Here is a 17444-nt window from a genome sequence, read left to right on the forward strand (position 1 = left end):
CCCCTCAGAATGGGAAGGGGCAGGATCTCCTGAGCTAATTGGGAGCATGAGGGTAAGGGAGAGAGAGCTGCCAGAATGAGAGGAGGAGGAGAGGAAGGGAGAGGAGGAAATGGAGTAGCAAAAATTTTGAGTTAGGGGAAGAATAGAGAAGAACAGGATGAGAGATACCATATCAGAGGGAGCCATTATAAGTCCATTATGGTCTGCTTCTCAAATTTTCTAAATATTTGGTATGAACCAAACATCTCAAAATAAGGCTGATAATTGGTACAGAGAATAGAATTCACACAGTCAATATTCCCTAAGTGATCCGGTAGACTTAAGACTTTAAAGCTTAGCTTAACATTGTTGACCTTTAATGTACAAGTAAGAATGTAAGAGGTATCATTAAAATAAGATAACATAATCTTTGCTATCAAATACCTAAATCTAAATACAATTAGGTCATATAAAGTACTTTGAATAAAGAATTATTTTTGAATTTATAATAGTTAATATTTAATATGAATTCAAGCTATTACAAACGAGGTGGATGAACTTTGTAGGTTTATATGGTATGAATTGACTTATTTATTATTGTAAAAGTAAATGTGTGTTTGAAAGTATGTCTATAGCTGTATTCATCACTATAGGCTCTCAGATCACCATTGCAGTATCAGCATTACTCTATATTGTTAGGGATATTGTAACTAAAATTTAGAATAACAAATATAGATCACCAATACTTACATTTAATGGAATAGTAGCCATTGCATGGTTCTCCTTCAAACACAGGACATTAATGTTTTAAATTGGAAAGTATTTAATTGGAGCATATCTTTTTTTGAAAAGATTTTGCATCCTGTTTTATTCTATTATCACTTCTAGCAGGATTCATGTTTCCACAATTGACTTTCAAGTTCTTGAGTACAAGAAGCTCAAGTATGCAGAGTCCCTAGCTTTCTCCTTGTACACAGATGATAAAAGGAGAAAGAGAAGACTGGTCATGCTCTAAACAGTATCTAGCTTACAGTGAAATCTGCAATTAAAGCTAATTGATTAAATTGGGGTCATATTATTGTAGGCATTTACTAGGGTCATGTTACTGTAGGCACTTAATCAACTCTTACCTGGGGGCTGAAGATTCTGTTCTTCCAAAAATTCTAAATCAAGCATTAGATCATCTTCATCCAGTTCACAGGATCCCAAATGATTCAGAACATCCTGAACAAAAAGTAAAAATGATCAATGAGAGAAAGCAGAGAGGAGCTAATAGTCACATACAGTAGCCATAAAGCAAAATACTCAACACATCAGAAATTGACTCTTGTAACTTCTAAATCTACCAGTCCTGTGAAATACTTAACTTTTCCTATTACTTACTTCCCTTAGTTATCCATGCCTATTAGAAATAATAACATATAATTTTCAATTGAATATATATATATATATATATGATATGGAAAAATAATAAGTGATTCCAATACAACAGAATAAAAGTGTTTATTTTCACAACAAAATTTATTTAATAACCACAGAGTGATATTTTTGTGTATTTAAAAATAACTATGTAAAAATTACAAATACACAAATGTCTGTACATGAACCCTTAGTTTCATTTTTATAATATTTCAAGTTCTTGACCATAATATTAATGTCATGTGTAGGTTCCACCTCATGATGGGGTCCTGAAATCCAGTTTTTAAAAGTGATTGGTTAGGGTGGGCGTTGGTGTCACACGCCTTTAATCCCACCACTCAGGAGGAAGAAGCAGTCGGATCTCTGTGAGTTTGAGGCAGAGTGAGTGCCAGGATAGGCTCCAAAGCTATGCAGAGAAACCCTGTCTCGAAAAAACAAAAAAACAAAACAAAACAAAACAAAAAAACTCCAGACATTTCCCTAGTGCCTGATTTCTCTGTAAACGAAAATGTCCCCCTCTATTATGGTGTCTCCATTCTTATTATCATCTGTTCTTCCCCTGACTCAAACTTTCTGCTCCCTCATGTCCTCTGTATCCCTCCTCTTCTCCCCTTCTCATTCTCCTAGCTCCCTCCCTGCCCCCTCTTCCCGTGCTTCCAATTTGCTCAGGAGATCTTGACCTTTTCCCCTTCTCCAGTTGACCATGTATGTCTCTCTTAGGGTCCTCCTTGTTTATTTGCTTCTTTAGCAGTGTGGATTATAGGCTGTTAATCCTTTACTCTATGTCTAAAGTCTGTATATGCGTGAGTACATACCATGTTTGTCTTTCTGCGATTGGATTACCACGCTCAGAGCTAATAATCTAAGCAACAGAGGAGGTTACCTTAAATGCCCTCCCCTAATAATGAGATTGATGACTAACTTATATGATATCCTATAGCCTTCACCCAGCAGCTGGTGGAAGTAGAAGCAGACAACACCACTAATCACCGAACTGAACTGGAACACAGATGCAGAGAAGGACGAGTGAAGAGCACAGGGGTCCAGACCAGGCTGGTGAAACACACAGAAACAGCTGACCTGAACACTGGGGAACTCTTGCTCCCCAGACTGATAGCTGGGACACTAGCATGGGACTGATCCAGACCCCAGGAACATGGGTTTCTGTGAGGAAACCTCAGAAATCTATGGGACCTCCTGTAGAAGTTCAGTACTTATCCCTAGCATAGGTGTGGACTTCGGGAGCCCATTCCATATAGAGGAATACCCCAAGACACATGGGGGTGGGCCTAAGCCCTTTCCCAAAGGATAAAATAGACTCTGATGACACCCTATGGAAGGCCTCACCATCCAGGGGGAGCAAAAGGATATGTGATAAGGTTTTAGTTGGGGGGGGTGGTAGGGAAGGACAGGTGGGAGAAGGGAATTGGGATTGTTATGTAAAACAATCCTGTTTCTAATTCAAGTAAAAACAAAAACAAAAACAAAAAAAAGTGACTGGTTAATCCAATAACATTTGTGTAACTAATTACACCTATATATCTTGCAGGCACATCACTGTTGTAAGTCACAGGGTTTGTAGCTGGATGAAATTGATTGCTTTTCTCTTCTAGTAGCATGCAAAGTGTATGTTCCATCACCATGAATGCTAGTCAGTAGGGGGTAATGCTTCTAGCCGGTCACCACATCTACTGATTTCCATGTTCAATGACATAAGTAAGTTGTGTCTTCAGCAATAGGGCTTTACCCTCAGGCTCTGGAGAGTTACCAATAGCCTTGGAAATAGCCTATGATTTATGGGACCTCTTTGGCCAATGACTCAATAAGATAGAATCCATTCCTGGCCTTAGAGGTTTGTACTTGGTATTATAAGATGTCTAACTGAGGAATTATCTCCCCAATTATATAATGAATTCACTTAAATTCCATTCATACACACACACACACACACACACACACACACACACAGAGAGAGAGAGAGAGAGAGAGAGAGAGAGAGATTAGGAAGCTTCTACAGTAGATTTGTATAAGACTTCTCATAAGATCATTACCTAACCCACCCTATTTAATATTCCTACTCTAGTTACTAAAAACAATCTACAGATTAAAAGACTATCCTCATCAAAATTCTAACATAATTCTTCACAGAAATTGAGAAAACAATCTTCAAAATTCAAATTCAAAACACACACACACACACACACACACACACACACACACACACACACACACTCTAGAATGGCCAAAACAATCCTCAATCCTGAATTATAAGAGAACTTGCTGGAGGTGGCATCATCCCAGATCTCAAGTTATATTACAGAGTTTTAGTAATAAAAATAGCATGGTTATTAGTAAAAAACAGACACATTGATCAGTGGAATTGAATCAAAGAACCATACATTATTTCACATGCTTATAGATACCCAATTTTTTACATAGAAGCAATAAACACACAGTCAAGAGAGGACAGCATCTTCAACACATGGTTCTGGTCAAGCTGGATAATTACATATAGAATAATGCAAATAGATACATATTCGTGCACAGGAAAGGCAACTACCATCCAAGCATAGTGGCTGCCTATAAAATGGGAAATCTCATTATCAATTATACATCTGAGATATTTCTTATAGGAACCGTAGTCAAATAAATAGCCAGCAATGTTTTGAAAAGGGTGAAAAGAATTTATTTCTAACATATGGCTTTTAAAAATAATTTTTAAAGTTTTTATTTATTTAAAATAATTCAAGAAAAAACAATGTGTGTTTTGAGCTTTTGGAACATTGTTTGTGCAGCATCCTTTCCTTCTGGTAGGAACCCCACTACTCCAACCCCATACTGAGATTCTAGCATGATACAACACACAGGTTTTGGTAGATGCTCCAAGATCAGTCTGTCAACCACCTCAGTGACCAAAGCCCTTTCTCATAAGTGAAAATGGTTTTTACCTGGTCATCAATATCACAGGCAGCAAATTGCTATCTATGAAGAGACCACGGGGTTCTATACAGGATCCCTGCATAGGCAAGACCAGCCAAGAGTACTTGAAACCCAGCACCATAGAAGCAGGCTTTCTCGATCCTGTTACCTGCTGATCTCAAAGCTCAAAGACACAGATAAGGTTTTTCAAGTTGGGTCCATTCAGTCCCTTTTGAATTTGTACAGACAAATTCAATAGGATCTTTTTTTTCAATAGGGAAATACTAAAAAAAAAAAATAAATATTCCCAACTATTCCAACAATTCATATAGAGGTAGGAGATCATTAAGTAATCACATTAAACTCAGGGAACTCATACGTGGTTCTGACATCCTTCTCATTTGTGGGGGACTCTTGATATTCAGGCTCAAGTTTCATTGCTCACAGAAACAGAAGAACTGTTTCCCACATCGACCTATTCTAAACTGTTTGATCTGATGACTTGCATACAGACTGATTCACTGTTAGTGTGGTTCAGATTCTTGGAAGTTGGAAAAAATTACAGAATAAAAAGAGTGAACAAAATGAGATGTTCTGAAGAATGTAAAGGTGAACACATAAACTAAAAATCTAGATAGTTTCCTATGTCTCTCCATATAAGAGATCAGTAGCAATGCATTCCTTGTATTCATATCCAGCCCTCTGGAGAATTCTATCATCTGGAATCTTGTCTTCCTGTATCCATCAATAAGAACCATATTTCTTTAATTATTAGAAGAAATGGAGTTAAAACAGAAAAGGAAGAAAAGAGAAGGTTGGAAATAGGGGAGAGAGAAGAAACATGGAACTTTCCTATAACAATCCCTGGTTGACAGAAGATAATTATGTCCTAAATAAATAATAATAATAACAATAATAAAAACAAAAAGTCAAGAATGTTTTTAAAGTGTAGTTAAGGAATGCAAATAGAATGACTTCACCAAGCTAATCTCTGATGGTTTGAAGATCAACAAAACTCCAATATGGCTGCATGGAGCAATCTGAGTCTGTCAAACATCATGAGCTCATAATAACTGAAGACAAAATCCAATATGATAACTTTAAAAGGCATTAATAAATAAAACAAAAAAGCATATGAATTTGTCAGTTCTCTATCATGTGGCAACATGCCTGATATATTCACCTCAGAAGGAACAAAGGTTTGTTCATGTAACCTCATGGTTTCTGAGAACTCTGAGCTTGAATGGCTGGAAGGCTTGTGTTGATATTGTTTAGGACTCAGGTGAAGCAGAACCCCATGCTGGGAAGTATAAAATACAGTAAAGCTTCTAAACTCATGTAACTCACATGGAGGGAGAAACAAAGAGGAGGGAGTAAGGGAAGAAGAATATGTGAATATCCCCTTTAAAGGCACACTTGCAATCATCTAAATGCTTACCATAGGTTCCCTAAAATCTACCTCTGAATGGTGCCAGGGGATTGAGATCAAGGCCTTGGGGGCATTTAAAGTTTAAACCATAACATCAGTGTGAGAAATCTTTCAATTTCCATTGTCAGGGGATTTTAATAAATAGTACATTGGAGTTTGTGATAATATTATTTATTATTATTATTATTATTATTATTATTATTATTATTATTATTATACATTCACGATCATAAGATCTGCATTGTTCTGAACACTTTGGGAAGCAGGGTCTCAAGACATTCTATGGAGGAACAGGAAGGGCTTTTCAGCACCAATGTGCGGTCACACACAATATTTAAGAAGAAAGAAATTCAACATTCAATTAATGCCAATGAATGACTGCATCTCAAATGTAAGGGAGTGCAAATGTGCGCTCCAGACATTTGATTAAAAAAGAAAAAAACAGAATGCACCATGACAACAACTAAGTGATGACAAAGCAGCAATAGTCCCGCATCTCCTACTAGGCATAAATGCTAAATAATGAAGAAATAATGAGAAACCATGAATATTTAATAATGTTGATACACAGCTCTATACATCTTAATAACAGGGACATTATTGTGTAACACTAGGAACCGCAACATAAAAAAGTCATTTTATATGATGGCATTGCAGTATTGCACAAAATTAAAAGCTATGATTGAACATCTTTTAAAAGACATAAGGGCACATGGTAAGTAGAGTTTAATCATAAAATGCAAGTCTTAAGCAATGGTCACAAACGTGGCTTTATATTTTTTCAGAATATACAGCAAATTCAAATGACTAGATAAAACCTCATCAAAAACTAACACCTACAAATTTAAGAGATGCTTTCTTTTACCTATAAATAGAGAATGGTTATTAAGTCCTGAAAACACTAAACACAGATAAAAAATATTTCTCAAATACCAGGGAAATTAAGAAATGGGAATCTATAAAGTGTAAGAACAAGGAAAAAGGTAAGAATAAATATTGATGCCTGGTAAAACTATGAAACATGGCTCAAGGAAACATCATGACTTACTCTAGATGTTTAGTCATTTCTTTAAAACGGTCCCAGGATGGTGGTATCCTTCACCAAAGCTTTTTAGCTACATGAAGTATCATTTATTGATTGTTAGTCATAATCCCCTGGCTTTCAGAGACCTTGGCCTGTTCAGCAAACCCTTTTCTGTGACAGTGAGTTCTAGCATATTCTCTACTGTCACCTCAAACAGTTTCAGGTTATCAAGTCTTATGTTAATGAGCTTCTCTATTTGGAGTTGAGATCTGTACAGAGTGAAAATAAGGATCTAGTTTCATTCTCTTACATTTATCAAGTTTAACGAGTACAATTTGTTTAAGATGTTATCTTTTCTCCAATGCTGGCTTCTTTTCAAAACTTAAGTGGCTGTAGGAATATGACTTTTATGTGGGTCCTGAATTCTATTCTGCTGACCAATGTGTCTGCTGTTATGCCAATACCTTGATGTTTTTATTACTGTGATTCTGTAGTACAGTTTGAAATGTGGGATTATGATACCACCAGCAGTTATTTTATTGTTCTGAATGATTTTAGCTAACCTGGGTCTTTTGTTTTTCTAAATAAATATGATGATTCTCTTTTTTAATTTCTGTGAAGAATTATGTTAGAAATATGAAGGGTGATGCATTGAACTTATAGATTACTTCTTCATGAATGGACATTTTCTTAATATTAACCCTAGCAGTTCATAAACATGGGAGTCCATTCCATCTTTTGGTGACTTCTATCATTTCTTTCTTCAATGTACAACAGTTTCATCTTAGTAAGATTTTTTCTGAGATATTTTTAGGCCAAAATATAAGGGATTGGTTCCCCAATTTCTTTCTCGGTGTGTAGGTTCTTACAATTTAGAAAGGCTACTGATTTTTTATGTGTTAATTTTGTATCCTGCTACTTTACTGAATATGTTCATCAGTTAAAGGAGGACTCTGGTAGGATATTTTTGGTCTTTTTTAGATCATATGTAAAGAAGGATAATTGTATATCTTCCTTTTCTATTTGTATCCTTTTATCCCTTTTACTTACCTTATTGGTCTGTCCAAGATTTCAAGCATGATATTGAATAAGGACGGAGAGAGATGTCAACATTGTCTTTTTCCTTATTTTAGTGGAAATGCTTCAAGTTTTCCTTTTATTTAGCATGATATTGGATGTGGCATTTCTGTATATTGCCTTTATTATGTTGGGTTATGTCTTCTGTATCCCTAGATTCTCCAGGAGTTTATAAGGATGTGGTGTTTAGTTTTTGTCAGACTCCTGCAAGCTATAATAATGACTAGTCTATCAAGATATGCATAAATACTATAGGAGTAACCAATCACTTTCTGACTGGATTTAGGGAATGTTCCACAAAACAAAACTCATGCCTAGTACTATTACCTTAGCCCCAAACCTTTGACTGGGTAGGTCTCAGCACATATGGGAGAACCTAATGCTATTATTTGGTTAAATTGGCATAGTATTAAACTGCTCCCTAAATTACCTTTATATTCACAGATTAGTGCATATTGTTTTACATGTCAATCCCAGTTCTCCCTCCCCTCCTCCCCTGCCCCTCACCAGTTCCCTATCTCATCCCCTTTCTGCTCTCCAGGGAGGATAAGGTCTTCCATGGGGGATCTTCAACGTCCATGGTATCATTTGGAGAAGGGTCTAGACCCTCCCCTGTGTGTCTAGCCTGAGAGAGTATCCCTCTATGTGGAGTGGGCTCCCAAAGTTCATTATTATACTAGGGATAAATACTGATCCACTACTAGAAGCACCATAGAGTAACCAGACCTCCAAAATGACATCTACATTCAAGAGTTCTGGAATAGTCCTATGCTGGTTTCCCAGCTATTAGTCTGGGGTCCATGAGCAACCCCTTGTTCAGGTCAGCTGTTTCTGTGGGTTTTTCCAGCCTGGTCTTTACCCCTCTGTTCACCACTCCCCCGTCTCTGCAATTGGATTCCAGAGTTCAGCTGAGTGTTTAGCTGTGAGTGTCTGTTTCTGCTTCTTCTTTATGTAGTAGGTTGTTATTTTTTCCAACTTTTTTTATTTGAATTAGAAACAGGATTGTTTTACATGACAATCCCTGTTCCCTTCTCCCACCCATCCTCCCCTACCACCCCCCAAATAAAACCCTATCACATATCCTTTCTGCTCCCCCTGGATGGTGAGGCCTTCCATAGGGTGTCATCAGTGTCTATTGTATCCTTTGGGATAGGGCCTAGGCCCACCCCTGTGTGTCTTGGCTCAGGGAGTATTCCTCTATATGGAATGGGCTCCCAAAGTCCACACCTATGCTAGGGATAAGTACTGAACTTCTACAGGAGGTCCCATAGATTTCTGAGGTTTCCTCACAGAAACCCATGTTCCTGGGGTCTGGATCAGTCCCAGGCTAGTGTCCCAGCTATCAGTCTGGGGAGCAAGAGTTCCCCAGTGTTCAGGTCAGCTGTTTCTGTGGGTTTCTCCAGCCTGGTCTGGACCCCTGTGCTCTTCACTCGTCCTTCTCTGCATCTGGTTTCCAGTTCAGTTTGGTGATTAGTGGTGGGTGTCTGCTTCTACTTCCACCAGCTGCTGGGTGAAGGCTATAGGAAGGCAAATAAGTCAGTCATCAATCTCATAATCAGGGGAGGGCTTTTAAGGTAGCCTCTCCTCCGTTGCTTAGATTGTTAGTGTCATCTTTGTAGATCTCCAGACATTTCCCTAGTGCCTGATTTTTCTGTAAACCAAAAATGTCTCCCTCTATTATGATATCTCCATTCTTGTTATCATCTATTCTTCCCCTGACTCAAACTTTCTGCTCCCTCGTGTCCTCTGAATTCCTCTTCTTCTCCCCTTCTCATTCTCCTAGCTCCCTCCCCCCTCTTCCAGTGCACCCAATTTGCTCAGCAGATCTTGACCCTCTCCCCTTCTCCAGAGGACCATGTATGTTTCTCTTAGGGTCCTTCTTACTTATTAGCTTCTTTGGCAGTGTGGATTGTAGGCCGGTAATCCTTACTCTATGTCTAAACACTCAATGGACCTTAATTTCCCTCAATATTAATGGTCTTAACTTGCCTATAAAAACACACAGGCTAACAGATTGGATACAAAGACAGAATCCATCCTTGGGTAGCCTATCTTAGTATCTAACAAGTTAGACTTCAAACTAAAATCAATCAAAAGAGATGAAGAAGGTCATTTCATATTCATCACAGGAAAAATCCATCAGGAAGAAGTCTCAATTCTAAACATCTATGCCCCAAACACAAAGGCACCAACATTCATAAAAGAAACATTATTAAAACTCAAATCACAAATAAGGCCTCACACAGTTATAGTGGGAGACTTCAACACCCCACTCTCACCACTGGACAGGACCAACAAACAGAAACTTAACAAAGAGACAAAGGAACTAACAGAAGTTATGACCCAATTGGGATTAACAGACATTTATAGAACTTTCTATCCAAACACAAAAGAATATACCTTGTTTTCAGCATCACATAGAACCTTCTCAAAAATCGACCACATACTCGACAACATAGCAATTTTTCCCTGGTGTAAGAAGGGACTTTGAGAGCCCATCCCATATGAAGGGTTACACTCTGGCCCTGGACACATGGGGAAGGGCCCAGGCCCAGCACAGGAAGATTTGGTGGACTTTGCAGAGCCCCCGTTGAGGGCCCTACCCTGCCTGGGGAGTGGTGGGTGGATGGGGTGGGGGTGGCTGGGGTGGGGGAGGAAGTTTGGGGATGAGGGGAGGGAGAGGGAGAAGGGACTTGAAATAAGCTTGTTCCCTAACTAGAACTAATAAAATAAAATAAAAAATGAAGAAAAAAAATTAGAATAATCCCCTGTGTCTTATCAGACCACCATGCTTTAAGGTTGTTAATGGGACATCTAGGTCATATATTCTCCCTACACAGCACAGGGATAACTGCAAAAATGGGGCAGAAATACTGTAAGTGTCAGAGATAATGAATGCCTATAGAAATACATTATTTGCTGGACATGGCAAGGTCATTGCAATCATAAACTCACAGTGCTGTGACTGCATGTACAAGACTTGCCCAGGATCAAGTCAGCTAAAATTCTTGTGTGGATAGGTGTTACTCATGAAACCCTACCCCTGGTTGAGAAGCAATTAGCAATGAATGGCTGCCAGGAAATGGGGAAAAAGTTCTTTTTAAGGAGAGCAGCCTCTAAAAGTTTACCTATGCTCTAGTAGATGGTTCTCAACCACACACATACCAGCAGCAGTAAGTGGGCTTAGTGTATTTGTGTGTGTGTGTGTGTGTGTGTGTGTGTGTGTGTGTGTGTGTGTGTGTGTGTGTGTCAGAGAGAAAGAGAGAGAGAGAGAGAGAGAGAGAGAGAGAGAGAGAGAGAGTTATAATAAGAGAAAATGAAGTTAGGTGTGGAAAGTGGTAGAGAGATAGATATGGGGGGAGATATAGGGAGAGTAGAAAAGGAAGAGTGAGCACATTTAATCAAAACTATTATTTATAGTTTTGATTCACAGTTTATAAAACAAAATGAAAATACTGTCAATTTTAAAAGAAAGTCCTTTGATTTGAAAAAGTATGTCATTTCACTGGGTAAAATAAAGCAGGTTAAAAAGCAAAATACCATAGCGTCTCACTCATACATGGCATCAAATGCATCAAATCAATGAAACAGAAAAGAGACAAGTGACTTCCACAGGCCATAGAGGTGCTTGGGGCGAGGAGATGATGCTCAGGTACTCAATATCACCTAGGAGAAATGTGTTTTGCAAGCCAGTGCTTGGTTATTTACTTAATCATAATATGTACTTGAAAACTGCTGAGAGTAAAATGTCTTCACCTCAGGAACACATAAAACTGCAAATGTTAACCAACTTGGCCAAATATTTTCCAGAGTCTATACATATTAGAATACCACAGTACACACATATATCTATGTAGCTTTTTAAGTTAAATTTAGCATGTAATACAATCTCACTAAAAATAAAAATCACTTAAAGTAAATTAACATGCAACAATTAATTTACAAATTGGAAAAATCCTATTTGTACAAAGCAGAGTATTATTGAAAAGCCATTAAAATTTTGATGTCATGCATATTTAAGATTTATGGGGGAAATTGAGAGGCCCCAATCATTTGCCTGAGAAGGTAATTACAAAATAATTTAAAAGACTAGCTAATTGGGTACTAGTACATCGAAACAGAAATATGACTAAGAAATTTATAAGCAGGCATTTAAAAATCTTGTAATACTGATTGCTCTTATACTTTCACAAATGGTTTGATATAAGAAATTGTTATAATTTCTAATGAATTAATTAAAATATTAGTTTTCTAAGCTTTAGGGATATAACAGAGAGTCTAGCATAAATGACATTTTCCCTCATATGCCTTGGAGATAACTATATTCTGGCAAAGAAATGCCTGTATCTTTTAAAACAAGTAAAATAGCTATTAGACCTTATTTTGTGTCAAGTGTAAATCTGTTCTCCAGAGCCTAGGTTCTATTAGCTAAAACAATAAAGTTGAATTTAGGAAGCTACAAACTAAAACAAAATGCTGTGATTACTGTATTTTGATTCATCTACTCACAAAGACTTTGAGCATGCAGCGTTAATCTTGTTAACTCTGCATCATGACACTGACAATAATTATATATGATCCTGCTAAAAATTAAAGGAACTAAGATATATCACTACACTATAGTATTTTTTGAAAAGAAAACAGTTGCATCAAGAGACTATCAAATCATTAAGTCTAACTACTATCAAGTCAAATTTTAAGTATCTAAAAAGCAACATTTGGCATACTGGTCTAGACATGAACAGAAACTTAATATCTAAATCATCTACAATAACATCTCTGCATTGATTTCCTCTTAAAGTGTGAAAAATGTATAAATGTAATACATATATAAATATCATACATCATCCATTAAAATAATATACTGCTATGTAAATGTACACAGAGAATATAGTTGGTTGGTGTGTATTTTTGTAGTTAGGTGTAAAGTACTGTCACAAATGAAATTAAGAGTCTGAGTTATGAATTCTTCTTCATATGCTGATTAAAATCAAAGGTTCTCGAGTTAAGTGATAAAGTCTAGGATCTAGAGCGATGGCTCCATTGTCAAGAGCATGTGGTACTCTTTCAGAGGATCCAGGTTTGAGTTCCAGCACCCACACATCACCTCACAATGGTTGCAACTCAAAAGTTTCAGATGATCCAATTCCCCCTTCCAGCTTCAGTAGGGACTGCACACACATGGTTCATAGACATACTTGCAGGCAAAACATTCATACACATAAAATGAAATATAAAGAAGTAAATCACAAAAGTATTAAAGTCCAAAAACACTGATTAGTAACAAAAAAGCATTAATTTTAGGTGGACATTAAAGAACAATTTGAATTTCCCAAACTTGAAAAGTAAGCTGTGATCATGCTGGTTTTATTTTGTGTGTAATAATAAATAAAAAGTAATTTTATTCTTAAGTAATAAAAATAGAACAAGCAACTACAATTATAACAAATAATTGGCAAAGTACAAAATTAAAATTTAATTATTCTTTTAGTTTAAAAATCCATTTTTTGTTGTCATTTAAACCAGGATGGAAAGCTAAAGTGGTTCCCCAGCTGTTGTGTTTTCATGACAAAGCAGACTCAATGTCACTGCTATGTTTCCTGTATACTGAACATGATTATCAGTTCATTCCTGCTAACAAAGCAACAAAATCCCAAAGAGATCATCACCCCCTTGTAATATATCTTGCAAACATTACCTTGCTAACTGGATAACAATGGATGTACTAATGAAGAAAAAACTCATATAACAATTAAAATAGTTTTTTTAAACAACATTGGGTGAATTCTTCTAAGCATCATCCCTATCTTTACTTGTATATTAGGAGAATCAAATATTCACAGTATGATGTGGACATCACTAACTGCTATTCTGTGACCTTGTCAATTATTTGCCAATAACCATTCCAGTTAATCACTAGTCATTTACTGCTCCCAACAGGATAGTTTCATGAAGTATTCATTTGGATTCATTACACACACACACACACACACACACACACACACACACACACACACACACTAAAGGCTAATGACAACAGAATGCTGTAATAATAAATCCCTTGTTATTTAAAACTCTACAATATAATCTCAATCTGCCTTTAACAAACTGATTGTTAGAAACTTTAAAGAGATATATTGGTTCACTTCAGAAAATATTATACACATTTTCTTTCACTTAATACTGATGCCTTGCCCTAAATACCTAAAAATTAAATATACAATTATAGCTACACAAGTCTATGACAAGACTTTTCTCATCACTAGAACAGATATGGGAATTGCTTTATCATCATAATGGGAAAGTTAAAATCTTCAGTTTAAAAAACCTCCCCTGGAGTTTAGTATGTGCTGGGTCTGTAGAAACAGAAGACCACCCACTGGACAACCTTAAATAAATCAGTTCACACAGGGACAATCCAGTATTGCTTCTGAAAATGTCCAGGAAAGCACATGACATCCTTTCTCTGTCCTAAATCTGAGACTATAATTCTTGAATCTTCAGAATCTCTAGAGTATCACTATTGTGTCCACAAAATGTGTTATTAACCAAATAATAATTCATTTACAATATGGTATGAAAATAATAGTTCATTTAATTATCTACAGTTTAAGCACTCCATTGTAAAACTGTTTTAATGAAGAACATTAGTTTGCTGTTTAGAACCATATAATTTAAAAACTATAATGTATTTTAAGAAAAAATATACTATTTAGGAAAAGTACTCATGTAATAAAGATTGTCATAATTGCTATACTTAATTCTATTTAAGCTGACTTTGAACTTCGGAAGTGTGTATTGATTTTTCTTCTAAAGCTTTAGCTTCACTTAATTTTCATTATTTCTGGTTTGTATGATTCTAAAATTGTAAAAACTTTCCCAACTTTTTAAAATTCCATTAGCTGAATTGGAGTCTGCCAAAGAGAACATCACTCATGTCCTTGTCAAAGCTGTGAATATAACATTAACTATAAAACAAATCAATTGCATGGATAAAGGCAGGAGTCACTGTAGACAATGGAAATACGCAAGTGTAGACAGCTTTCTGTGGTAAGTTGCATGAGTGAGTCTAAGCTCTTCTTCACAAACACAATAGTAGAAGACAATGGATTTAGATCATTACCTTACTGGCTTAAAATTATAGTTCATCATGTTATTTCTATAATAGGAAGAAAACATTTCTAAACTGACATTTATTCTGTCAACCTTGATAAGAAATGATAGGTTTTATAAATGTGATGTGTAACAATGACCCAGCCACTAGATCAGCTTTGTAAAAGTAAAAACAACAACAAAAACTTAAACTCCTAAGACTCTACTATCTATCCAAGTCTATGATGTAAAAAATCTTTAAGATAGATAAGACCTCCTGTTACTATAGGTTAGCCAGTGTTGGATGAACTGTAGATCCTAATCATCAAGAGTGCCATACTTTTGACAGTTTTTACAATATCATGATCAACTTTGTTGAGTTCACAAAACCATTGGTCAGGTACTGTAAGGCCTTGAAGGACTCACAGAACCCATGGAAATCAATGGGAATTATGGATATGGCTTGTTATAGATAAATGGTACAGGCAAAAACATTGTCAAAGAAGAAGTACACAGGGTAGAATTAGGATAGATTCCAAAGACTTTTCCATTGTCATCATTGCCTTGTAGCATTGAATTATTTAAAATTCGAACACAGTGTCACCAAGAAAACAAGCACATTTATACTTCTTCAATATTCAGTTTGCTGGGGCTACAATTGTATAGTGTGATTGGCTCTTCCTACACCGATGATTTCAAACTCTAAGCTACATTCCATTGCATCACCCAGAACCTCTGATGTGTCCCTCCCTACTCTAAGACAGTCAAGAATGCCCTTCTCACCCTAAGATCCAATATAGTTAGCGATTTTTTTCCAATCAAAGACAGTATGATGTGAAAGTAACCAAAATATAAGTACCTTCTGAAATAAAACTTTCCTGGTTTTCTTCTATGTCTTGTTCCAAATTTTTCATTGAGCACTAATTCTAGGAATAAAAGCAAATGCCCCCCATAATAAGCAGAACTTTTTGAAGATTTGTCTAGTGTGAAGATCCAAGCAAAGAGCAAGAGAAAAATGCTTACATAATAAACAACAAACAAGCAAGTAAGATGATTTCAGCAACAGCTATTACCATTATTAAAAATAGCAATGCTTATTCTGAGAAGCAGCTAGTTCATACAGTATTTCTCTGAAATGGGTGACCTCTGTAAAGCTGCCACTTGGCCTTGGTAAAGAATAAGAAAAGAGAGTTATGACACAGTTTGGAGGAACATCATCTAAACATAGAAACAGCAGGTGCAAATTATTTAAAGTAAGTGTACCTGGCATATCAGTAAGTATGCAGAGAGGATGGCCAGGTGGATTGAGCCCCATGAGGCCAAGTGGTGCAGGAGATAGACATGCAGCCAACCTCAGGGAATGCCTGCTCATCAGCAAATGAGTTTAGAATCACTGTGACATGCTCAGATACTCATTTTGGAAAATCACCCTGTCTACTTTGGCAAGAGTGTGTATCCTGAAGACATAGTGCCACAAATGTGGGCAGTGTAGTTGTCTATCACCCATAGTCACATTCTCCCAAAGTCCTTATTTGCCTATGGCATATTTACCATTGATGGTTTCTTTCCTCCTGTGCATTTGTTAAAGAGAGTGACAGTGGTTTGCTCAATATTCATGTGTCATCACAGCTGTTTCTGGACGAGGCAAATGCATGTGTACTTCAGTTGGTTTCTACTCACTTGATTCTCTGGTTACACTGTGTTCTCTTTCAGACCATGTAGAGGGAGCACCATACCCCACAGCTTGAATGGACCTTAAATAAACCTCACCTAGAATTAGAATTCTGGGAACAGCTGTCAGTTGTGATGTATGGGCATGGGGCAATGATTACTCTTCATTGGAAGGCTAGATCCAAGTTAATGGAAATCTGAAATTAGTTGAAATATTATCAGAAAACGTGATTAAAATAGACTCTCAAAGGGATTCAACAACAAAATAGTGGAATAACTGATTGGAATAGCTATGTAGTTAAATAATGTAATGGATTCTGTGAATAAAAGAATTTTTAACTGAAGGTAAATATGTGCCTGTCCTTGCATAATAAACAGGTAAATAACTATTTGATTATGAATCTCTGTGAAGATACTGGTGATAATATGTAGTTTTTAATATATAAGTCATTATTAGTAACATTGATTATATGTTTTAAATACTACATATTATTATCAAAATTAGTATTAGAAATTTTGTTTACTTTATTTTGATTTTTATAAAGAAAGAATATTCCATTTCATGGTTTTCACACTTCAGCTACATCAAATATTTGTCCTGAAAATTATCCCTTCCTTCTTAATAACTACTTCTTTAGCAATGCAAAGTGGACATAATGATGTTGACAGCTTTATTATAATTCTAAGACTGTCACCCATTTCTTATACCATAACATCACATGTTTCCCATTTTTCACAGAAGCTAAATTAGCCACAGCTTTATTTCAAAGGGTTCCATCACAAATCTTCACTTAGTTACCACTAGTCCTGAAATCATCAAGTAAATAACTCCTC

General features: G+C 36.3%; 1 protein-coding gene across 3 annotated transcripts in view; it reads right to left on the minus strand.

Annotated features, from left to right (window-relative positions):
* Positions 1 to 17444, minus strand: part of Ccser1 (coiled-coil serine rich protein 1) — a 978554-nt gene that overhangs the window by 897867 nt on the left and 63243 nt on the right. For all 3 annotated transcript variants that reach the window (XM_035448756.1, XM_035448755.1, XM_035448758.1), the window contains exon 3: positions 1110 to 1203. In XM_035448756.1, the coding sequence (XP_035304647.1) occupies positions 1110 to 1203 (94 nt within the window). The remainder of the gene's footprint in view (positions 1 to 1109; positions 1204 to 17444) is intronic.

Source organism: Cricetulus griseus, chromosome 8 (genome assembly GCF_003668045.3).
Source record: "Cricetulus griseus strain 17A/GY chromosome 8, alternate assembly CriGri-PICRH-1.0, whole genome shotgun sequence".
NCBI lineage: Eukaryota > Metazoa > Chordata > Mammalia > Rodentia > Cricetidae > Cricetulus > Cricetulus griseus.